Here is a 25,759-nt window from a genome sequence, read left to right as displayed (position 1 = left end):
CAAGTAACAAAAGTGAGATATGAACCTTGACAGTTTAGCTCCACGGCCTGTGTCCTCAAATAAGGTTATTCAAATTCTTCACAACGCTAGAACTCAGGAAAGCAGAAAGAAATACAACTAAATATTGAAATGATTTCCAGCTGTCTCCGTGAAGTTTGACTGTTCCTGCCCTAACGAATGTTAAATGTGCATCATCTTATCATATGTACCTTTACCTCTGGTAAATTTACTATGCAGATTTTCCTTTCCATATGTGAAAATGTAGCTTAATAGAAATTCACACATTCCAGCAACTTAGTAAGACTAAATAGAGGGATCATCTTAAAATGCTTCTTCCTCTGCCTAAAAACAATTACACTGAACATATTTAATGAAAAAAGTTACTAGAAAGTTTATAATGTTTAAATAATCAGTAATACAGTTCATCACCTATATATACATACTTGCATATGCTTAAGTCTCTAACATTATTTAAATTCGTGAAATACATTTTGATTTGACCAATACATTTTCTAAGTTTTAATAATAAATAACTGTCATAGCTGCCACACACACACACACACACGAAGAACGAAAATTTAAAGTAATAAAAAACTCACCATTTAATATATTGAAGGTTTTTATTTTGTTCATCTTTCTTAGACTCATTTTAGGAATCATAGCATCAAAATAATCTAAAAACTGTTTCCTTGTGAGTACTAACAGACTTTTTAGTTCAGCAACAGAAACTGTTTCAGGCTGCTTTGCCAACTTTCTCCTTTCTAAAAGAAAAATCAATACAATTGACTGTTATTTTTAAGCCTCTTTGGAGCTCATCTATTACTCTTTTGTGGAAAATATCCTCCGAATTAAAATAAGTGAATTTCTCCAGCAAATCAACATTCCTGTTTTCAGGAATGTAGGCCTGCTTTCACTTTAATCCTATTTGTAGGTAATGGGAGAATTTCCAGTTATGTGAGATAAACATAAGTAATCCATTAATACTAAAAGTTGATAAGAGATAAAGGCAGGTTTACAAAAGTCTTCAGAAATATACTGCAGAGCATTAAAATGGTCTTATGCTCATGTTTACGTAGAAATAAAATCTGTTAGACTTTCAGTTAAATACGGTAGCTTGGCCACTTCTGTTTCTTCTTCTCAAAACCTAAAATCACAACAAAGATATAAAAAGGGAGAAAAAAAGAAGGAATGATAAATAATGACATTTTTCAACAAATTTTGGAAGACAAAAATGACAGCAGAGAGGTAATTGAGTCTGCAGAGCAGAGGAAAAGCCACCTTGGCTGCCTGCAGAGAAGCATTACCAAGGAGTGCAGGGTAGCTGGTGGTGAGATGCTGGTCTGAAACAGAACTGGACGTAGCGCAAGCAGTTAGAACTCCAGGTCCTTCCCCCATGCAACCCCCTGTCCCTCATAGCCAGGCAACACTGCTTGCATTTTCTCTTTTTTTGGTATGGAACATCAGGTATACAAAAAGATAGTATTGAGACTGGGGTTAAAACTTAAGAGGTTAAGTAAAAATCTATTCACTGAAAGGTTGGACTCCAAGCCCTAATACCAGAAAGCTAACAGCCACAAATACCCCACTGGAAATATCAGCGGATTCTCCTTTGGTGAAACTGAATCCTGTCAGAGAAAAGAACTCCAGATACCAACACTGGGGTGGAGTTAGGGGTAGACGCTCACAAACAAAATACTGAATTGTCACTCCGCCATACTATGGTGAAGTTTGACAGATATTACGTTAGAAGTAAGCGTACAAAACTACCATTTCAAAATAGGATGGAAAGAAAAGAATCTCCAGGCATTTAAGGAAAGGTATTGAGGGGAGAGGCAGTTCTTTATTTCCCTGCACAAAGATTTGATTCAGTGAACACTTTCAGCTCCCCTCTTCCTTTCCCATCACTCACTGAGCTAGTCATGAACAAGTCACACTCTGATAGATTCTTCCTCTCTGACTTTCATCTGGGTGAGCAAGTCTTCAGCATGTATGTTCTCTGCAGACTTCTGCCACAGGATTGGTCTGCAGTTACCTAGCTCTGACAGCCATTCAGTGGCAAAGTTCAATGCTGGGTGTATGTATGAGAAAGCCAATATGGCCATAGATCTAAAAAGCCATATCCCATAATACAACTTTTTATTTTTCTATTTTTTTTATTTTTGAGATGGTGTCTCGCTCCGACACCAGGGCGCAGTGGCGCCATCTCGGCTCACTGCAACCTCTGCTGCCCGGTTCAAATGATTCTTCCGCCTCAGTCTCCCAAGTAGCTGGGACTACAAGCATACACCACCACGCCTGGCAAATGTTTGTATTTTTTAGTAGAGACGGGTTTTCACCATGTTGGTCAGGATGGTCTCGAACTCCTGACCTCATGATCCTCCTGCCTCGGCCTCCCAACGTGCTGGGATTACAGGCGCGAGCCACTGTGCCCGGCCAGTACAACTTTTATCTATAATTTATCTCCATTTGTATGTTACTTATATTTATTTTTCAGTTGGTTCCAATGTTGGGAAAGAAGTGGGCACTATTCATTGAAAAACCCAAACTAAAAAACATCCAACAGAGAGACTAAGGCAAATAAACAGAAAAAAATAGAGTTCAGCAGAAACAAAAGCACTGTAGAGAACAAAACAAAGTTTGCTATAATTTTCTCATAGATATATGAGAAGACACTGCACCCATGAAACATGTACAGGATGCTTTGATAAAGAAAAAATATCAATGAACAAAAAATGACTCTAAGCACACAGGAAATCAAATTTGAAAAATTCCATAGAAGAGCTGTAAAATAAAATGGAAGATATTCCTCTAAAACTAGAAAAGATAATATGAAACTAGGAAAGGAAATCAGGCATTCGGTCCAGAAAAGTCAGTATCTAACAAGAGCTCCAAAGACAGGGGGAGAGAGAATGGGAGGAAGAAAATTATTAAAAGGACAAAAGAATTTCAGATTTCAAGATATAACTCTTCCATTTAAATGGCCAATCAAGTACACAGTTCATTAAATGGGGCCGGTGGGGAAGAGGGGAAAGAAAAACACAATATGACTGACTCAAAGTAAACCTTCTAGAGATAAAGGTTCTGGAGACAAAAAGTGGGTACAAACCAAGTAAACCAAAATTAGATGACCACAAAGAACAGGAATTGTATTTGACTTCTCAATAGAAACACAGCAAAGTAGAAGACAATGAAGTAGTATCACTGAAATTCTGAGGGGAAATGATTTTCAACCTAGAATTTTATTAGTGAAGTAACTAAATTTTCAGACATGCAAGAACTCGAAAAACTTATGACCCGTGAACTTTTACTCAAAAAAGTGACTGGAAGAAGTGCACCAACTGAACAAAGGAATAATCCAAGAAAAAGGAGGATAAGGGGTCTAGGAAAAAGAACATTCCAAAAGAAGAAAAGTGGAAGGAGAAATCTTCAAGATATTAGCAAGTCTAACAAGCTATCGGTCCACAGTCGAGCAAAATATGAAACACTCCAGGAACGAAATTAATAGAGAAATCAAAAAGAATTGATGTGTCTGAACACACAACGAAAGTTAATGATAGGAGAGCAGAAGAAATGTTGGCATCTCTGGAAAAACATAACAAAGTTTTGTCCATACAGAAGAGCAGGCAAATTAAAAATAAGGTGATTATCAACCATAAGAAAACAAAGAATTACAGAAGAAAAGAGAGATGGAATCATTATCATTTATTACATGGCTCAGCAGCAAACATTTATAAAACTATAATAATGTTAAAGCTAACTACTGATTTAAACAAAATCCATGAGTTCACTGCAAGAGGCAGAAAGAGAAAGTGAAGATTATTTGGGAAAGTGAAGTTTTTATCTTCCATAGTTAGATGTTAAGATAATGCCTGAAACTGGTAAATTAAGAAATAGCAGCATACATACATACATTATTTGAAAAAATGGGAGGAAATGCCAAAGGTTCTCCTGGAAGAGCTGAGGATAGCTGTCTATGAACACTGGGACTGAAAGATGGGGAGGCATGGGTAGCACATTGCTGTTTGCCACTTGAAGCTTTTTCAGTATCATTTGATTTTTCAAACTGGTAAAATGAAACTGGTAAATCAAGAAATAGCAGCATACATACATACATTACTTGGAAAACAAGAGGAAATGCCAGGGGACCTCCTGGAAGAGCTGAGGATAGCTGTCTATGAACACAGGGACTGAAAGATGGGGAAGCATGGGTAGCGCATTGCTGTTGGCCACTTGAAGCTTTTTCAGTATCATTTGATTATCCATGTACTACTTTAATAAAAAATATTCCATCTAAAAACACTTCTAGACTAGTAACATTTTCTTCCACAATAAAATAGTAACCTATAAATTCATAGAGAATTCAATACAACACACATTTATTAATTTTGAGAGTTTACTGCTTAAAAGGCACTACATTGTGTCGTTAAACACAGGATTAAAGCATGATCACATTACACTACATGAGGTCAACACAGAAATAATGCAAGAGAGTAGAATAAGAAGGAGGCAACAGTGTCAAAGTTCTACTTTAGAACATCAGCTTCGTGATACAAGCCTCTGTAAAATCCTACGTCACCAGTGTGGACATTGGTACAGTCCTTCCAGATCTGACCAAGATAACTAACATGGTTTCCACAATCAAGAAAGTAACAGCAAAATGAGAGCTGTAATATACTCTGCTTCGATTACATCCTCTTAGCGAGAAAATCATAAGCCTCACTGTCTTTTTCTGCAGTCTGCTGGGAGCCATTCTAAAGCAAAAAGTTATTGATGGTTTGCTTTTATCTAAAAGATGCACAGACTAAAGTGCTTCAGAAATTAGCCCCTATGTTTTTATTGATGTTAAAAATATACTCAAATTCGAGACCAGCCTGACCAATATGGAGAAACCTCATCTCTCCTAAAAATACAAAAATTAGCCAGGCATGGTGGTATACCTGTAATCCTAGCTACTCAGGAGGCTGAGGCACAGAATTGCTTGAATCAGGAGGTGGATGTTGCAGTAAGCCAAGATTGTGCCACGGCAATCCAGCCTGGACAACAGAGCAAAACTCTGTCTTAAAAAAAAAAAGCATACATATATATGTACACACACACACACACACACACACACACACACACACACACTCACTCAAATCTGAACCTGAACCTGACCTATGCTTATCGAACCTGTCAATTATATTACAATTTGAAGAACAGAGTAAAAATCCATATTGACCTTAATGATTAAGAAATGGAGAGAGAAAATAGATAAAGTTTATGAGTTATGAGCAGGATAATTGGGCAAAACATCATCTCCACACAAGTAAGTCTGCATATAAGTGGCAGATAAATATTTGAGAGAAAATCATTGGACTAAGGTCTAAAAATGAGTCAGCACAAGAATGCTATTTTCCTAAAAAAGCTAGTAATAACTAAGGATTTATTAAAGAAAAATGTAGAAGCAGAACATCCAAAGGAATCAGCAGGTCAAGCATCAGCTTTGCACTGGGTTTTATCAATTTAACAAAGATGTAGGGAGCTCAGAGTCGAGACTGCAATACTGGAGCACAATGATAATACTGCTGCTTTCATACTTATCTTGCATCACGCTGAACAGTCTTTTATTTAAAAATTGTTCAGCACTCTTAAGCTTTTTTGTGAAAAATCAGTGAAATAAGATTTTTAATATTTCCAAATAAAAAAGTTATAAATTACCAACAAATTTGGTAAAGTATAAATCACAAGCATATAAATTTTAAATATGATTCTAATGAAATAGTATTAGACATAATTATTAAAATAAAATTACTAAAAATAAAAATTAAGCCCTAATAAATTTTATTTCATTTTTATGTTATTTTAAAAAACAAAGTGCCTCAATAATGTTATTAATGAGTACATTTTTGTGTAAATTTTTCTAGCTATTCTTTCTAATTTAGTATTAGGGAAATAGAGGAAAGAGAGTAAGTCTACCCTATGTTTTGTTGATAATTTGAGGAAATCTTTTTGAACAAGTTTTGTTTTTCTATAAACACTATAATCTCTGGATGGATATTGAACCACTGATTTTTCAAGGACAATTGTTCCCACTACATTCTTTAGTTTTCATCATGTACAAATAAATTAACTACATTAGTTTAAATACTTTTCTATTCACATTTCACTTATTTGAAAAACACTGAAGTAGATGCTTAAGACATGCTTTCATTGGAAACTTTCTTTTGCTGTCGTTTGCCTCTGCCTTTTGAGACACAGGCATTCTAAACAGATACATCTTTGTCCACACGTTTTTAATCCAGTATTAACTCTCTGAGTAGAGAAGAGATTTGTTCAGTAAGCATTTTCATCATAAATAGATTAATTGGATAATTAATCTGAATCAAGATTTAATGCTTCAGATTGCAAATTGGCCATTTCATGGACATACCCAGAGCTAGCGTCTCTAGCAGCAACTAGCTCTAAGGTCTTCTTCAGTTTCAGGTTCCCAACTAGCAGTGGCATCCCTACAGATGTGTTTTGTTTTTTTTTTTTAATTTTATTTTGTATTTTTTTTTTAGCATTTCTGTATCCTCTCCTGCTTTCGTACACCAACTCTGTTGAACTTTTCACTCAAGCTTCTAGGCAGCAACCTAGTTATAGCTGCCATATTTCCCTTCCCACACAACCAGGAGGAATGGACCTACTGGGGTTAAGTCTTCTCCTTTCACAAAGAAGAGATGTACAAGCTTCAGAGAGGTCCCTGGTCGTCTACTCTGATAGTTTTTCTATTTGAAAAGGTGAGGAACAAAGGTGAAGATGAGAGAGTGGAGATGTTGAAGGAACTGAGTCATAAAAAGCTGCAAGAGGCTTATGTCAAGAAAATCTGGGCCTGATGGGTTTTTGGCAGGAATAGAGCGAAGTTAAAAAATGAATAATACAGCTGGCTGATGTCTGAAAAAAACATTTTACAGCCATAACAATACTGGTATTTCAGTAAATATGTGTATGTATGTGTGTGTGTGTGTGTATGTGTGTGTCTGTGTTACAGCACATACCACCCTTTATTAAAAATGATTTGCCTTTCTAATTATACTTTCCTTGAGCAAACACTATTATCTTGGTTAAAAAAAAATCAATAGAGGAGCTCAAGACTACACAATTAGCTTGGATTTTTACAACTGAAAAAGTTTGTAATGTTTACATGAATAATTGACACCAAGTATTCTAAAATTATCTTCTACTCCAATGCAAGACACCAGAACCAAAAAAAAAAAATTATCTTCTATTGAATGGGCAGGCTACCAAATTCACAATTTTTAAATATGTTTTTTTAAAAAAGAATGAGAGGCCGGGCGCGGTGGCTCACGCCTGTAATCCCAGCACTTTGGGAGGCCGAGGTGGGTGGATCACGAGGTCAAGAGATCGAGACCATCCTGGTCAACACGGTGAAACCCCGTCTCTACTAAAAATACAAAACATTAGCTGGGCATGGTGGTGCGTGCCTGTAATCCCAGCTACTCAGGAGGCTGAGGCAGGAGAATTGCCTGAACCCGGGAGGCGGAGGTTGCGGTGAGCCGAGATCGCGCCATTGCACTCCAGCCTGGGTAACAAGAGCGAAACTCCGTCTCAAAAAAAAAAAAAAAAAAAAGAATGAGAGACAATAGTTCTTATTTTATAATATATGCTGTATATAGTTCTAATTTTTTTTCTACATGCTATTTGAATCAATTTCTTAGAATTACATAACAATAAATAAGTTCAATTAGGTAATAAATGAATGCTTAAGATTTATATTAAAAATTAAAACTAATAACCAAATTAACTGTAATAGCAGAAAAATGTGAAATTATGACAACTTTCTGAATAAGAAAAATCTATAAAGCCAATGTCACTTAGTACATGAAATGTTCTTATTACTGACGATCATTATTAAACTCTAAGAATCAATGCTCAAAGTAACACATTAATTTGCCTAAGAGTTGTATTTTTCCCGATTCATAGTATTCAACTTCTACTACCAAAAATACATAAAATAATATTTTATCAAGAGTTCTACATTAAATAGAAAAATAAAACTTAAATATCTTTTCTGGTATACAATTAAAAACAAATTTTGAAATACAAAATTTGCATGATGAAATGTTTTTACAAATGTTAACAGTGACGTACAAATAATAGAAGTATTCTGAATCTAGTGAAAAATCTCTTCTACTCTATATCATCACTATCAAAAATAGTTCTATTAATAAGTAGCATGACTAAAAGATAAACTGTAAGAGAAAAAGTGTGCAAATAAAGGTAGCTTATGTTTGAACAAGTCAACATTTTTAGAGTAGGATGAAATATACAAATTGTTACTTACTTAGGCATTCTTTCAAAGCTAAAACTTGAACATTAGCTAACTGTTTCTCTCTCTGTATAATCTGCACCGCAGAAAAATGTGGAAGTGACAATAAGTCAAAAGGAAAACCTGAGAAATAATAAATGAAAAAAAAAAGGTCAACATTAAAGATGCCCTCTGCCAACAATTAGTACTCAGTTCGTGGGAAATGTGTTATGGCAGTGATTTAACAACAAATAAAAGTCAATCTCTCACCTCTCTTGATCTTACGTATTTCAAAGTAAATAATAATATTTAAGCAGCAGAAAATAAGCATACACAATTATTTTGCATTTTAAATACTGACCTGATTCTTAAATTAAGGGAATTTAGATAGCAAAGTAGAATTCCCTGAATCACAATTTCTTCTACCCAATCAGAAATCACAGATAGGAAATGGTAGCTAGTCTCTAAAGATACCCCCAAAAGCCACTAAATGAATCACATCTCCTGTTATTTTTTTCTGTGCAGTCCCTTCCACAATGAATCCAACATAGACAAATGTGCTGCATGGTCCTATGATAGCCTTAGCTATGTCTCTCTCCCCTTTCTTCATGCCCATAGTACTCAGAATAACGTAGAATGTACTGGAAATGTACTATCTTGAAATAGGGAGGAACTGCCCAGGATAGCTTGGGCTTTCTTTCTCTGTCCCCTAAAATCGGGGTGTCCTTCAAAGCTTTGCCCAATGAGTCACACAGCCTCTGAAATATAGAAGCCAGGTCAGGCTGCCTTTTGGGACTCCTTAGCTGTGGTGCAAATGGCACACGTGCAGTCAAGACTCCATCTGCCCCGGGAAGCTTTCCTGAGCCTTGGGGTCTGGCTCACAACAGATCCTAGGCTTCTTCTGTTCCTTTCTGCCTGTCTGTAAGTAATAAACCCACTTCACATAACTTGTATGGGAGTGTGTTCTGACACACTAGACCAGGACAAATTGGTAACCAGTACATGGTGGACCTAAACAGTAGCCCAGGGGGAAGCAGAAAGATGTATTTAGACTCCTGTTCCTGGTGGTTGGCATAGTGATGAGCTTCCCTATTCTCCACGCTGTGGTAGTCCTCCCTAAAGATTGATAATTGGACACGCTTCACACTATGTAACGAATAAGGTAAGGTAAACGCAACACTGAATGACTTCTAGCTAGGACATAGAAAGGCTTGCAGATTCATAGAACAACTGCTCTACGTTAGCAATCATATAAGAGGTCAGCCTAGACCAGGCACGATGGCTCATGCCTGTAATCCCACTACTTTGGGAGGCCAAGGCGGGCCGATCATGAGGTCAAGAGATTGAGACCATTCTGGCCAACATGGTGAAACTGTCTCTACTAAAAATGCAAAAATTAGCTGAGTGTGGTGGCACGCACTTGTAGTCCCAGCTACTCAGGAGGCTGAGGCAGGAGAATCGCTTGAACCTGGGAGGCGTAGGTTGCAGTGCGCCGAGATCATGCCATTGCACTTCAGCCTGGCAACAAAGCGACTCTCCACCTCAAAAAAAAAAAAAAAAAAAAAAAAAAAGAAGTCTGCCTGCCTATCCTAAGACCATGACGTTGTGAGGAAGCCCAAGCTAGCTGTAAGTAAAGGGCCTGTGGAGAGAAAATCAGCCCCCAACTGTTCTAGCCATCCTAGCCCAGGCACCAAACATGGGTGTCAAGAAGCTTTCTTAGACATCAAGCCCTGTGGAATCTTCAAACGACTGGAGCCCTAGCTGTATGTGACTGTAACCATACGTAGGACCTCAAAATAGAAACATCCAGCTGAGCCCATTCAACCCACAGGAAAATGAGAGATAACAATAAACTGCAATTTTTAAGCTAAATTTGGGGTGGTTTGCTATGCAACGATAGATAACCTATACAATAAAGACTTGGAAGAAGATGGAAGAATGGGCAATAAAATAAAACATGTGGCTTGAGATGATATAAATGAAAATGAGAACTATAGCAAAATAATATGTATTTAAAGTGGAAAACACTATAAAAATTTCATTTTTACAATTGAAGGCTGATATACTACATTTTACTAGGTATATTGTAAAAGAAATTTGCTGTCTGCACACTAAATTATAAAAATATGTCACATATTTTTTAAATAAAAGGTAAATTAATGAAAGAGAATGGAGTTTGGGGAAAATAAGTTGATTATATTTCTAATATTTCTTCTACTTAAAACCACATATGCTAACTACACACACAAACAAATGTAAACATGTTTTTCTATCTAAAGTAACACTTACTCAATTTTGTTTCCTCTGTCTTTGTTTTCATCTTTCCATGAATTAAACTGAGTGCAAATGAGCCATTGATCTGGTTGGCTGAGTGAATCAATGTGGCTTTACATCTTCTATTGCCATTACCTTGTAACAAGAGATAATAGCTAGAATACTCCCCTTTCACTTCAACATCTGGAACTAAACAAAAACAATTACCTTGTTAAGTATTATGAAAATTCAGCACACAACACAACAGAACCATACATTTGGTCCACAGGTTATAATGACATTTCTATATTATTTTAAAACAAGTTGTTAATACATTCAGGGCTAGTAATTGTTCACTAAATTGAGAAAGCTGTTAAAGAAAAAAATCATAACAAACAAATACAAAGCATAAATCTTTTAGTTTAAATTAAAACTATGACTACTCACTCTTTAACTTTTGATCTGGCTTACTAGAGTTCCACAGTATATTTCTTAAATAACACATCAATAATGTATACTATTTACAGCTTCCATTTCTTTAAAGAAAAATAAACTGACTCCTGCAAACACACACAACATAATTGGTGGGAGTTGAAGCGTACAGCTATACTTGGGAGTAGCTTTTTGCTTCTTGCAGTGTGCATCCATAATGTATTTTACAGAAGGAATGGACAGCATTCATTAATCTGGCATGCCAGTTATGTGAAGGTCAGTTAAGATAGCTTCCAGTATATTTTAAAAGCAAATCAAGTGAGGGTTATAGTGAAGGCTGAAGAAAAACTGTGAAGCCTTTGAGATTAAAAATAGAAGTAGAATCCTTTTTGTTGAAGATGCTGAGTTGAACATAAACATTTATATTCACTATCTCCTGAAATTCCACTAAATGAGAATAAATAAATCTTTAAAAGTAGCATAAACATATAAGAACTAACATTTGGAAGAGACAACAACTAAAATCTGAAAGTAGAAAAGCATATGAACAATTGGTAACAGACTTCAATCTCTTCCCTGCTAAGGAAGCTGAGAAAAACAGCAGAGAAAGCCCCAAAGCAACACCATTTATACAAGTGTTCTCAAGAGGCTCTGGAATGGTGACCCCAGAGAGTACTGGAAGCAAAATGAAGTTGGAAGAGGGAGATAGTTTGAAAGTCAACTTGAGAAACAGGCCTCCTGATCCCTTATTCTGTTCAGGCAAATGACTGTCCGAAGATTAGAGGCTTATTCTCTACAGAGGATAAAACAAAGTGTCTTTGGCTTGAAGATATACAAGGCAGAGTTACAGGTTGATTGATTGATTATCAGGGAATCAAAGTGAATGCTTGCCTCTTTAAAAAGTTACCTATGTCTCTATTTCCCTTAAGTTTATTTTAGGGGCTGTCAGGATGGCAGGGTGAGAGTCTGTGGACCCACTTCCCAGCAATACAAGCACAACTGGTGAAATGATCCTAAGGGTATATACCACATGAAGAAACATTTGTTCAGGAAAATATACTAAGATTAGGGTTGGGAAGAAGCAGGTTGAATAGACCGAAGCTTCTATCCATCTGAGTTGGGAATGGGTTGTGAAGAAGCAGTTTGTGGCTTATTTAAGAGTTCACAGCACTTCAGCTGCAACCTGCTTCTTTCCAATCTATTCCCAATGCAGATGGACAGAAACCAACCAAAGCAGCTATGGCCAAGAAGATGGGTCTCCCTCTTCCCTCCACTCCCAATCACAGAAGTAGCAGGATGTCAGCATGTCTCATCCCCTCATTCTGAGTTGAAGAGACTAAATTCCTGATGCATACGGTGAGAATTCAGGGGCTTCCTTTCTCCACTTAGTCCCTATTCATAAGGTAGAGGTTCTACTCCAGGATAGGCAAGCTGAGAAAATAGGGACCCAAATGTCCTTATCTCAGCACACTCACAGGGCAGAGTTTCTATACCGGAAGAGGTATATGAAGACCAGGCCTGGCACGGTGGCTCACGCCTGTAATCCCAGCACTTTGGGAGGCCAAGGTGGACAGATCACGAGGTCAGGAGATCAAAACTATCCTGGCTAACACGGTGAAACCCCGCCTCTACTAAAAATATAAAAAATTAGCCAGGTGTGGTGGCAAGCACCTATAGTCTCAGCTACTCAGGAGGCTGAGGTAGGAGAATCACATGAACCCGGGAGGCAAAGGTTGCAGTGGGCCGAGATTGTACAACTGCATTCCAACCTGGTGCGAGACTCTGTTTCAAAATAAATAAATAAATAAATAGACCAGAAGCTACATGCTGCCCCAGCTACCAAAGTAGTGGCTCAGAGATTTTGCCCAGGGGAAGAGACCTTAAAACAGAAGGCCTTAAGTTCTTCCCAAAGAAACTGATTTTATCTGAAAAAGATTGTGGGTAAGTTGGAGCCTAAAGTTAAAGTACCATTAATTCTGTTCATAAACTGCAGTTTCAGAAAATGAATTTAAATGAAGGTTATTAGAAAGGAAAAACACTTGTTGTTACCAGTTTTATTTGAAATTAAGGTTTGCCAAAAGATACAGTAACTTTAATTCATTGACCATTTTAGCTGCTTGCTGATTCAATTTATATATATATATATATATCTTCAATTTATGACATTCTTTCCACATTTATTTAAAATTCCATCACCTTTATTTGGATTTTAATCACTGAAGCTTGTAATTACAACAATCTTATTTTCCTCAAAAGAAAAATACTTACTGTAAAGAACTCCCCTAGCTATAATGACTTTGCAGTCATTTCAAAAATGTTGCTCCAGATTTGGCAGGTGTTAATTGAAGACTTATTAAATAACTTTTATGTAAATACCACAGAGAGTAACAGACTTACAATTAGCATAGTTATTCCAGCCTCATCACTCTTCCTAACGTAATAAAGGAAAATGATTACCAAAAAAAATTCTGTCTATTTTCAACTGTTATGTTTATTTACATTATCATTTGATAAGAAGGTGTTGGCTTGTATGCCCCTTTTCCACCGAAAGCATATATATATAAGCACATATATATATATATATAAGCATATATATATATATATATATATATATATACATTTCAGATATACTATAAAGATAAAATGGAAAAGGTAGAAACTATTAAGTATCCATTAGTTGCATCAAAGTTTACATATAGCATATAGACCACAATAAAGTCTTATGTCTTTAGTAGTATTAGCAAAAAAATTCTTATGTAATAATCAAGTTATGTTCTTTGTCAATAAGTTTCTTAGTGGTTCTTAAAACCCTATAACACTCTTATTTAAAAATACTTAAACAATATGGAAACACAATCATAATAATCAAAGGATAAATAATATTCCACATGATAGAAGAAAATAAAATATCCCAGGACTACTGGGGAAACAGGATATTCTTAGTAAGTGAATATTCTGACTTACTGATAGTAATACATGTTCATTAAGAAATGACAAAATAATATAACCAATTATTTTAATAATAATTCCAAAAATGAAACAATAAAACAAAATCTAGTTTCCAATGTAGGCATCTTAGGAGGCTACACTCTTTTCAACAATGAGATCATTGTTTAATTCTAGATTCAACTTTTAAAACAGCCCTTAGTGCCAGCTGAGGAGGCATGAGAAAAAAAAAATCAACCTAATTACTTCATATTTATAAAGCATCTTCAATAATGTATTACCTAGCTTGATACTCCACTGTATTCATCAGAGTAAGCTTTGAACAATTTAGCATAAAACTGGGCTGCCACTGAAATTGTTTAAGAAAATGCCTGTAGTTCAATTTTAAAAATAATCTAAAATGGTTTTTAAAATGATAATATTGTTGAATAGGTGTATGAAGCCTCACTACTGTGAAAATTATAAAAACACAAGATTTATCAATTTCACCATGACTATTTTAAACAATTAAGTAATCATAAATTAAATACATTTCTCCTCTCAATTACAATATAATAAAATACACAATTTGAAAGCTACAATGAATAGAGAAGCCATTCAGAAGATATTTCCAGATCCTACTCATTATGAACAGCAGTGATTTATTGTTCCAGACACAGAAGCATGTAAGATTGGACAGAATAACAAAAAGCTACTGCAGAGCTTAGAAAGTGTGTACCTTCATTACCAATTTGAATCAAACATATTTGAGGCATAATAAGCAAGAAGTAGTATCCTCATTTTCTAGATAAGGAATTAAAGACCTAAAGTCTGATTCTCAATTTTTTTTCTACCTCAAAGCATCTGAAGGATTCTTCAGTAACAGTGATTTGCGCCTAGTGTTGGGGAAAGCACCACCTAGGACAGAGGTTCTCAATCTTGGATATACATTTGAACCACTGAGGATGCTCTAACAAACCACTGACACCCTAGGTCTACCCTAGAGATTTGAGTTGGATTATTCTCAGGTGGAGCTCAGCTTGATGTCAAGGTGATTTTAATTTGCAGCAGGTGTTAAGAATCATTGAACTGGAGAGAGAAACAAAACTCTGCATTTAGATTGAAGGACCTAAATGATTCTTAGAAAAAAGTGATTCTTTAAATAACTTTAAATAACTGTCAGAATGATTCTAATATGTAGCTGGTGTTAAGATTCATTAGAGAAACAAAACTCTGCATTTAGGTTGAAGGACTACATGATTCTTACAAAAAATTAAAACCTTCAATGATGTTAAATTACACATGTATTTACATTATGTACATATATATTAAAGTCTAACAAATTTCGAGACATGTAAACAACTGTGCATCCATCACTATGATCCAGTTCTGAGAAGTTTCCATCATGCCTTTGCAGTCAATCTAACTTCTACCCATGGCCTCAGACAACCATTCATGTTTTCTCTCTTCTGTCTTTTATAGAAATTTCATACATATGATCTTACAATAATCTTGTCTGATTTTATTTATAAACTTAACATGTTTTTCAGGTACACCCCAAACTTTCATGCCTTCTCATTGCTCAGTATTCCATTATATGCAAAAAATTATCTATTCATCAGTTGATGGATTATTTGCGTAGTTTCCAAGTGTTGGCTACTATCAACACTTTTATAAACACTTGCGTATAAGCCTTTGTGTAAACATACGTTCTCATTTCTCCTGGGTAAATAGGAGCGAAAGGGCTGAGTTGTACAGTCAAGTGCAAGTTTAACTGCCAAACTGTTTTGCTTAGTAGCTGTGGTATCTTATGTCCCCAGCAATAATGTGTGAGATGTGCAGCTTCTCCACATCCTCATCAACTGTTTTAGTCACTGTTTTGAATTGCAGCCATTCTAATGAATGTGTTGTAGAATCACATTTTGGTTGTAATTTGCATCTTCCAAATGACTAATGATGCTGGGCATCTTTTCATGGAGTTTACTAGCCATTCATGTATATTCTTCGGTGAAATATCTACTCAGGCATTTCACTCACTTATTAATTGGGTTGTTTTATTATATATAAAATTGCAAGAATTTTTCAAATATATCTGTCCATTGTTAGATATATGATTGGAACTATTTTCTCTAAGTAGCTTTTTTTTTAAATTTTCTTAATACTGTTTATCAAAAAGTAAGCATTTTGAACCTTGGTGAATTCTGATTTATAGATGTTTCCTTTTTATAAATCATGCTTTTGTTGTATATCTGTTATCTCACAAAAGCTTTACAGTTTTAGCTCTTGAATTATATGATCCATTTTGAGCTAATTTTCACATAAAGTCTAAATACATATATGTACATAACTTTTACATTTAGATATTCAATTCTTCCAGCAGTGTGTTGAGACTGTCCTTTTCCCATTGGCATTTGTCTCTATTCTGTTCCATGGATCTATGTATTCTTAGCCCAACACCACAATGCCTTGATAGCTGGGGCTTTATAGTAAGTCATGAAATAGGTAGTGTAAGTTCTCAAATGTTGTTTCTCCTTTTCAAAATTGTTCTGGCCTTTCTAGGTGTTTTGCAATTCCATACAAATTTAGGATCAGTTTGTCAATTTCTGTAGAAAGTCCTGCTGGAATTCTAACAGGCATTGGGTTGAATTTGGAGAGTTCTATCTTAATAATGATGAGTTTTCCAAACTCCAAATGTGGTATATCTCTCCATTTACTTTTATCTTATATACTCTCAGTAACATTTTGGGGTTTTCAGTGTACATGTCTTATACTTCTTTTGGCAGATATATTCCTCAATATTTTAATCATTAATTTCTGTTCTATTTTTTTCCTTCTCATTTAGGTTAGGTCTTCTTGCTTACTGAGGTTGATACTTAAATAATTGATTGTTGATCTTTCTTCCATACTAAGATAAGCATTTCAAATATTTTTAGTACTGCTTTAGCTGTGTTCTATACATTTTATATGTTTTGTTATTTTCATTCAGTTAAAATTATTTTCTAATTTCCTTTTTGATTTCTTCTTTGACCTAATTAAGTGTGTTAATTTCCAAATAGTTGAGAGATCTCTCAGTTTTCTTTCTGTTGTTGATTTCTAACTTAATTCCATTGAAATTGGAGGATATCGTGTGTATTATTGCTATCCTTTTAAATTTACTGAGATTCATTTAATGTGCTAGCATGTATGTGGGTCTGTCCTGAAGAATGTTCCATATGTGCTTGAAAAGAATGAGTATAAAGTTAAGTGTACGAAGGTTGGTAGTCAAGTTGAAAAGTTCACCACTATATTTCTAGCACCAGAGTAATGCCTTGCACACAGCAGGGACAGAAAAATATTTGTTGACTAAAAGAATACTTTGTCTCCATCACTAAAATTTCTTTCAAAATCCTTATCAGTCTTTTATTTCTCAAGATGAAATTTATAGATCACTTGCACTGTACTATTTTAATCTTGTCTGTTTTAGCCCAATTTTTTTTTTTTTTTAATTTTAACTTTGAGTTTAGATTCAGGAGGCACATATGCAGGTTTGTTATAAGGGTGTATTGTGTAATGTTGAGGTCTGTGCTTCTATTAACCCTGTCACTCAGATAGCGAACACAGTATCCAAGAGAAAGTTTTTCAGTCTTTGCCCTCTTCCCAACTTCTCTCCTTTGGAGTCCCCAGTGTCTACTGTTCCCAACTTTATATTTGTGTACACCCAGTGTTTAGCCGCCATTTGTGAGAACATGTAATATTTGGCTTTCTGTTTCTGCATTAATTTGTTTAGGATAATGGCCTCCAGCTGCATCCATGCTGTTGCAAAGGGCATGGCTGCACAGTATTCCATGGTGTATATGTACCACATTTCTTAAGGCTGCACAGTATTCCCTGGTGTATATGTATCATCTTTTTCTGGCTTCATAGTATTCCATGGTGTTTATGCAACATGTTTTTCATGGCTGCATAGTATTCCATAGTATACATGTACCATCTTTTTTTTGGCTGAGTAGTAGTCCATGGTATATATCTACCATATTTTCTTTTCTTTTCTTTCCTTTTTTTTTTGAGACAGGGTGTTACTCCATCGCCAGGTGCTAGGCTGGAGTGCAGTGAAGTCATCTCGGCTCACTGAAACCTCCGCCTCCCAGGTTCAAGCAATTCTCCTGCCTCAGCCTCCCGAGTAGCTGGGACTACAGGCACGCACCACAACACCCAGCTAATTTTTGTATTTTTAGTAGAGACGGGGTTTTGCCATGTTGGCCAGGATGGTCTCGATCTCTTGACTTTGTGATCCACACACCTTGGCCTCCCAAAGTGTTGGGATTACAGGCGTGAGCCACTGTGCCTGGCCCGTATTTTCTTTATCCAATCCACTGCTGAAGCCAGCCCACTATTTTGAAACACTTTCACCACAGTGATTTGAATGTGAAGAAGGCACACGCTTCATCATTTCAAAACATTTTAGCAGTCCTCATTAGTCTAATCTCACTAAAAATAATTTTATTACAAGACTTGTCAACAAAGCAATCAGATATAATTTTCTCCAAGAGTATCTTTAAGCATGTTTCTTTTCAAAAGAATTCCAATTGTAAAAATATGAGACAATAGTGGAATTTAGATTTTTTAAATTATCAAACATCTAGAATTATAAAACTGTCAGATACTATTATTCTGCTACATGAGAATAAATGATTTCCACAAATATCAAGACATAAAATTGAAGACTAAATTTTTAAAATTATTACTATACTTTGAGATCTGGGATCCATGTGCAGAATATGCATTCAAAGTCTTTATTTGTCTAGAAAGCAGTTATGACTACCTAAAAATACATACTTCACTCATTATTTAATAAATATTTTTGAGTAACTGTTAAGTATGAGACACACACACATTTAGTATATTAGACAGCATGAGTACTAAGGTAAAAAGATAGAGCTAGGAAGATGAATAAGAGGTCAGGAGAAGAGTCTGTTTGCAACTTTAGATGGGTTGGCAAAAAAGGTCCTAAATGAGAAAAATGATTTTGGAGTAAAGACCTGAAAAAATTAGGAGTCAGTCATATGGCTATCTAGGGGAAGAACTAAATCTGTTACCTCTACCATAAAGTCAGCTTAGGGCAAGGATTTTGTTCTATTTACTGCTGGTCCAGCATGTAAAACAGTGCCTAATATATTGTAGGTGCTCAATAAAAATATCTGTTGAAAAAGTGGATACTTAATGCATACACAAATATGTATAAATGCTCTATTTATACAAAGTAGTTTTTAGCATTAATAATAACATAACCATTGTATGTCTTGCTTTTTTCATTCAGTATGTCTTGGGGATTTTTTTCTAGTCAGTTGCCACTAAATACAATGTTATAATAACTTCTGAATATCTATTTTCTATCATACAGTATAAATTCCATGAGAGGAAGGCTTAAGTCTATCTCATGGATCACTAATCCCAAGATAACAGTACTATGCCTGATAAACAGTATCTGCTGTATATTCAAATAAATGAATAAAAGGTATGACTGACTGACTAGATGAATGAACGAATAATAAAGTCACAAAGGAATAAAATCAGGGAATACTTTTAGGAAATAGTACAAAGTTAGAATGAAGATTATGGAACATATGTGGCAACAATGGAGAACAGTTGAGCATAATTCAGTAGATTATGGAGACACAGCGTCATGGTGAAGGAGAATGATCTGAGAGTCACTATATGATTTCGGATAGTGAGAAACGCTATTGTTAGTGATGCTAGGAAGGGTCAGGAAGTTTTCCAGGTGTGAGTTATTGAAGCTTTTACATTAGTTAAAACTCAGCTTCTCTATTTTTTCAAAAAAACTTCCGTCAATGGGTAAGAATTTCTCCTACAGAAAAAATTATGGGTAGAATAGAACTAAATAATCAACTGTCCACTTTGATTTTATTTCTACTTCCAAGAGTTTTTTCAAATACTGTAAAGTGTCAGCTTGATCAGCCCCTAATGATCCAGCCTAATCGGTAATCAACAATCTGGCTTTAAAGATTATCATGTGATCTGTGTCTTATTATTATTCACAAGTTACCAATATTAATGCTCAAATTTCAAGAGGTGATAATTAAAAAAAAAAATCAAATCAAGCCACATGGTATTTTCTTAAAATTACAATGGAAATCATGCAAAAAAACAATACAAAACAAACAAAAAAAACCCCTGATTTTAAATTACCTTAAAATCAGGAGTTCCAACGTAATGGTTGTTTGAAGTTGGAGAAAGTTACAAGAAAAAAATAAATAATGAATGGGCTGCCAGCATATACTCAATTTTACTGAGGAGGTGTTAATATTATGATTAACTGATTGCATATGTCTAATTAAACATGTCGAATCAATTTTGGACATTTGTAAAGCTGAGAAATGGATCAGTATTATCCCATGATGACATGTAGAATAAGTAAAATGGACTATATTGCCACTCAAAAATCTATTTCTGATTTTGTTTCAGCAAGTGCGAAAATTACCAAATACATATTTGTTCCCTGTAAGATGAGAAGGGTTAAAAGTTGTGCTTGTTCATGTACCAGTATGGTGCAATAAGCTACAGTAATAATGTCTCCTATAGGAAACCTTTCTTGAGCTCTTAAGGCTATGTTAGGTCATATACTCTGAAGTACCTTTCATTTTTCCTTCACAATGTTCGCTAAATAGACTTATAGCTTTTTTCCTAGTATGTTCCTCACTTGAGTATAAATTTCACAAAGAAAAGGACCATTAATCTACCTCCTCAAGCGTAAAAACTCAACTTGATGCTCCTTTATTTCCCATACTTTGCACCATGCCCTATTATATAAGTGGTATTTCAATGCTGATGTTAATGGTAACTTGATAGGGTCTTCCAAAGACCACTTACTATATCATTTCCTAACTTTCCCTCCACTTTATCTTACATGCAGGCACAATTTGCCCTCTATATCTATGGGTTTCACATTTTGGATTCAACCAAACACAAATTGAAAATATCCCAAAAAATTATTTAAAATAACAAATTAACAACAAGAATACAAATCTAAAAAAACAATATAACAAGTATTTACATAGCATTTACATTGTATCAGGCATTATAAGTAATCTAGAGATGAAATAAAGCATACAGGAGAATGTGCACAGGTCATATGCAACTCCTGCTCCATTTTATATAAGGGGTTTGAGCATCTAGGAATTCTGTTATCTACAGGGGTCCTGAATCAATCCCCAGTGGATACTGAAGGACGACTGTATTTCCAAAGACCCTATCCTTGGCTCTCTTCTCTAGCCATGTTCTTTATGGGTTGTTTTCAACCATTCCTAACTACTACCTGTAGGCAGCTATGGTAGACCTTTTACACTGCTGGCTTCCTATTATTTACACATTTGGATGGGCACTTCCCCTTGAATTTGGACTATTCTTGCAACTAGCTCTAAATAATGGAATGCAACAGAAGTAAGACAGAGCTAGTCCTGGGATTAAGCCTAAAAAGTCCTGGCAGCTTCAACTTCTATGTGTTTGTCCTGAGCCACCATGGAAAGATTCCAGCTAATTAGCAGGAGACATGATGCGAGGAGACCATGTGGCAAGGAAAAGGCTCTGAGACTAAAGGAACACGGAACGCCAGCCTGCTCCGGTGAGCCCAGCCTCCAAATGATCTTAAAGTTCAAAGTACCCACATCAATAACCACCAGTGAGATCAGTAGAATATTCTGCTGAGGGCAGCTCAGACTGCAAAACTCTAAGCAAATAAAGTGTTTGCTCTTTCAAGCCACTACATTTTGGGGTGGTTTACTACACAATAGATAAACAAAACTGCTGGCAAACTCAAAATCTGAATGTCCAGCCCTGACTATTATCTAGAGATCTATATCTAAATTTCAAAGTCTACATTTAAATTTCCACATAGGTATCTTATCTGAATTTGGAACTCAACATTTGCTAAAATAGAATTCAGTATCTCTCCTATTTACTCTATGGAGAAATAGGAAATCTGTACTGTATAAGCTACTGATTTTAAAATTGTATTCCTGAAAATTCAAGGGCCCTGTGGCGTATTTCTACAGATTTTTTCATAATAGTTCTGGTACACATGTTTCAGTTACAGTTCTTAGTCCCATCATATTATGGGTCACAAAAACCATAAGCTAAAAAAAAAGTAAACAAATTTTTGTTCAATTTAAAAAACACACACATCAACGCAGAAGTATGAAGGAATACACCTCACCAATGTGACTTTGGGAAAGTAATTTTAACATCCTAAGTCACAATCACCTCATGAAATACCAGGGTTTCCACTAGAGGAAGAGTGGAAACCCAGTGTACCGGTAAAGAGCACAGAGCATAGGTTCAAATCCTTGGAGAAGTGACAGAGCCATAGGTTCTGCCAATTAACAGCTCTGTCACTGCTCTAAGCCCCAATTTCCTCATCTGTAAAATGAGGATAAAAGTAAGTATATGGGGTTATTACAAAAATTAGATGAATCAATACTTCTAAAATACAATACTTGGAATACTGTATAACACATAAACTGTTAAATAAAAAATTTCAGGTCAGGCGCACTGGCCCATTCCTGTAACCTTAGCACTTTGGGTGTTAGATGCGGGCAGATCATTTGAGGTCAGGAGTTCGAGACCAGCCTGGCCAACATGGTGAAACCCTGTCTTGACCCAAATTACAAATATTAGCTGGACGTGGTGGTGCATGTAATCCCAGCTACTCAAGAGGCTGAGGCAGGAGAATCACTTGAACCTGGGAGATGGAGGTTATAGTGAACCAAGTTCATGCCACTGCATTCCAGCCTGGATGACAAAGCAAGACTCCATCTCTAAATAAATAAATAAACTTCTAATTTCTTCAAAAAATTATCATGGTTTTTTTTTTTTTTTTTTAATGTACCGTATAATAAATAAACCACTCTTTTCACAAATTTGATTCCTGAAATGTCTCTAAGAAATCCATGTTCAATATAATTAGCTATCTAATGAACCAAGAGTTCTGCCTTTGGATCACTAGCATTTTAAATGAATATGGTTAGAGATACTTCATATAAGTTGTGATTAAAAATCTTTTTTTTTTTTTTTTTTTTTTTGAGACGGAGTTTCGCTCTTGTTACCCAGGCTGGAGTGCAATGGCGCGATCTTGGCTCACCGCAACCTCCGCCTGCTGAGTTCAGGCAATTCTCCTGCCTCAGCCTCCCGAGTAGCCAGGACTACAGGCACGTGCCACCATGCCCAGCTAATTTTTTTTTGTATTTTTAGTAGAGACGGGGTTTCACCATGTTGACCAGGATGGTCTCGATCTCTTGACCTCGTGATCCACCCGCCTCGGCCTCCCAAAGTGCTGGGATTACAGGCGTGAGCCACCGCGCCCGGCCTGCGATTAAAAATCTTAAAATGAGGTGGACTCCTGGTATTCAGTAGCAGTCATATGGCATACTGTTTTCTCATATAGAAATGTTATCTTCACTTCACATTTGATAAACACATGAACTATGCTGCATCATTAAAACAACTGAACCATGTAATACTTACCACTGATTGTCTTAGGCTTTTTAGCTATATATTCCTTCCACTTTCTTGAACTGAGTTGGTTGGGAGGCGGAACAGGTATGTTACTAATGGTACATGGCAATACGAAAAGAGCACCAACCTGGATAAAACAGACCATATTTTTATTGATTGCACACTGAGATGCATTCAAATACAACAAAAGATTTTGTTATATTCAACCATCATCTTATAACTTGAATAGTGCCAACTGACAATTTTCCACCCATATTTCACCTATTTAACATGCATTTAGTAATGCCCTCTCCCAATAACTGCACTATAAAAATTTAAAAGTAAGAACAATGGCTCACCCTCTGTCAAAACAAAGCAAAACAGAAGCCAAAATGCAGATAAACAAAAACAGTGAAAGGCATTCAAACATCTCTGAAAAATTCACAGTATTTGCTTCAAGTTCAGATTGTGGATGTAATTTCTTTGCATATATACAAAACAGTGTAAGGCTGAGTTCTAACACCAAAAGATTTTGTTATATTCAGCCATCATCTTATAACTTTTTGACTAGATGGATTATTGTTCTGGCTTCGAAATTAAAATACATTTGAAGGCAATTTAGAAACTTTGTTCCTGGAAACAAGAAATTTAGTGCTACTAGGTAAAAACTGCAGAGAAGACAATGGATTATATGCTAGAAAACATACAGCAACTTCTGACTGATTTATGAGCAAACTCAGCTTATTTATCTTCAGATTGCCAGGGCCGGGGATACAGAAGCTTATTAAATATTGGTTCAACAAAATCACCATAATATATTTAGGTAAATTCTAAGTTTGATTAAGGGCTGAATAACACAACCACAGTTCTGAAAGCTATATTCTTCCTGTTATTCTAGAAATGCAGCTATATCAATCAGCACATCTCGGTAAATTCCATTAATTTAATTTTAAAACTTCAGGAAAATTTAGGCAAGGCATTTGCCAAAGATCTTAAACCTAGTGCAAAATCACTTTTAACTGTCCTGTATCAATGGACTTGTTATATGAAATATGTGATCACTAATACTTTAATATGGTAGTTTTGTTGCTATTTATTATTTTTACTTAATTCACAGATATAAAAATAAATATTATGGCTGTTGCAAATGTAATTGCAGTTTTTGCACTGATGGAATTTGCCATTTGATTTGGAATACATTCTTAAATAAATGCGGTTATGTTATATATTATTTTAATGTGCATTTCTTGCTTTATATTTTCTTGCTAATAACTTATTACTTGCTGTTTGTTTTATGTTTAGACTATGGAAATTATGTTAGACAAAAAACAAATGTGAGCAATTTTCTTATTCAAGTTCAAAATGGGTCACAGAGCAGTGGAGACAACTCGCAACATCAATGCACTTGGCCCAGGAATTGCTAAAGAACATACAGTGCAGTGGTGGTTCAAAAAGTTTTGCAAAGGAGACAAGAGCCCTGAAAATGAGTGATATAGTGGCCAGCCATTGGAAGTTGACAATGACCAATTGAGAGCAATCATCGAAGCAGATCCTCTTATAGCCACACAACAAGTTGCAGAAAAACTCACCGTCAATCAACCATTCTATGGTCGTTTGGCATTTGAATCAAATTAGAAAGGTGAGAAAGCTTGATAAGGCAGGAGCATGGTGGCTCATACCTGTAATCTCAGCATTTTGGGAGGCTGAGGCAGGCGGATCACCCGAGGTCAGGAGTTCGAGACCAGCCTGGCCAATATGGTGAAACCCTGTCTTTACTAAAGATACAAAAATTAACTGGATGTGGTGGCACATGCCTGTAGTCCCAGATACTTGCGAGGCTGAGGCAGGAGAACTGCTCGAATCCAGGAGGGAGAGGTTGCAGTGAGCCCAAATCGCACCACTGCACTCCAGCCTGGGCAACAGAGTGAGACCCCACATCAAAAAAACAAAACAAAACAAAAAAGCTCAATAAGTAGGTGCTTCATGAGCTGAGCAAAAACTTTAAAAATTGACGTTTTTGAAGTGTCATCTTATTCTACGCAACAACAAACCATTTCTCGATCAGATTGTGTGATGAAAAGTGGATTTAATATGACAACCAGCGACAACTACTCAGTGGTTGGACTAAGAAGCTCTGAAGCACTTCCCAAAGCCAAACTTGCACTAAAAAAAAAAAGGTCATGGTCGCTGTTTCATGGTCTGCTGCCATTCTGATCCACAACAGCTTTCTGAATCCTGGCAAAACCATTACATCTCAGAAGTATGCTCTGCGCAGAAAGGGTCCAATGTTATCCATGACAATACCCAACCACACGCCACAGAAGCAATGCTTCAAAGGATTAATGAATTGGGCCACAAAATTTTGCATCACCTGTC

The 25,759-nt window shown here is 35.8% G+C and overlaps 1 protein-coding gene across 2 annotated transcripts in view; it reads right to left on the bottom strand.

Annotated features, from left to right (window-relative positions):
* Positions 1–25,759, bottom strand: part of MTBP (MDM2 binding protein) — a 73,921-nt gene that overhangs the window by 24,633 nt on the left and 23,529 nt on the right. For both annotated transcript variants that reach the window (XM_032252704.1, XM_032252713.1), the window contains exons 11-14: positions 23,414–23,531; positions 10,577–10,750; positions 8,324–8,431; positions 600–761 (exon numbers count right to left, since the gene is read on the bottom strand). In XM_032252704.1, coding sequence (XP_032108595.1) covers positions 600–761; positions 8,324–8,431; positions 10,577–10,750; positions 23,414–23,531 — 562 coding nt within the window. The remainder of the gene's footprint in view (positions 1–599; positions 762–8,323; positions 8,432–10,576; positions 10,751–23,413; positions 23,532–25,759) is intronic.

Source organism: Sapajus apella, unplaced genomic scaffold, assembly GCF_009761245.1.
Source record: "Sapajus apella isolate SASKATOON/1434 unplaced genomic scaffold, GSC_monkey_1.0 scaffold3, whole genome shotgun sequence".
In the NCBI taxonomy this organism is placed as follows: Eukaryota; Metazoa; Chordata; class Mammalia; order Primates; family Cebidae; genus Sapajus; species Sapajus apella.
The sequence above is the reverse complement of the archived record's forward strand: the minus strand, read 5'-3'. Positions and strand labels throughout refer to the sequence as shown.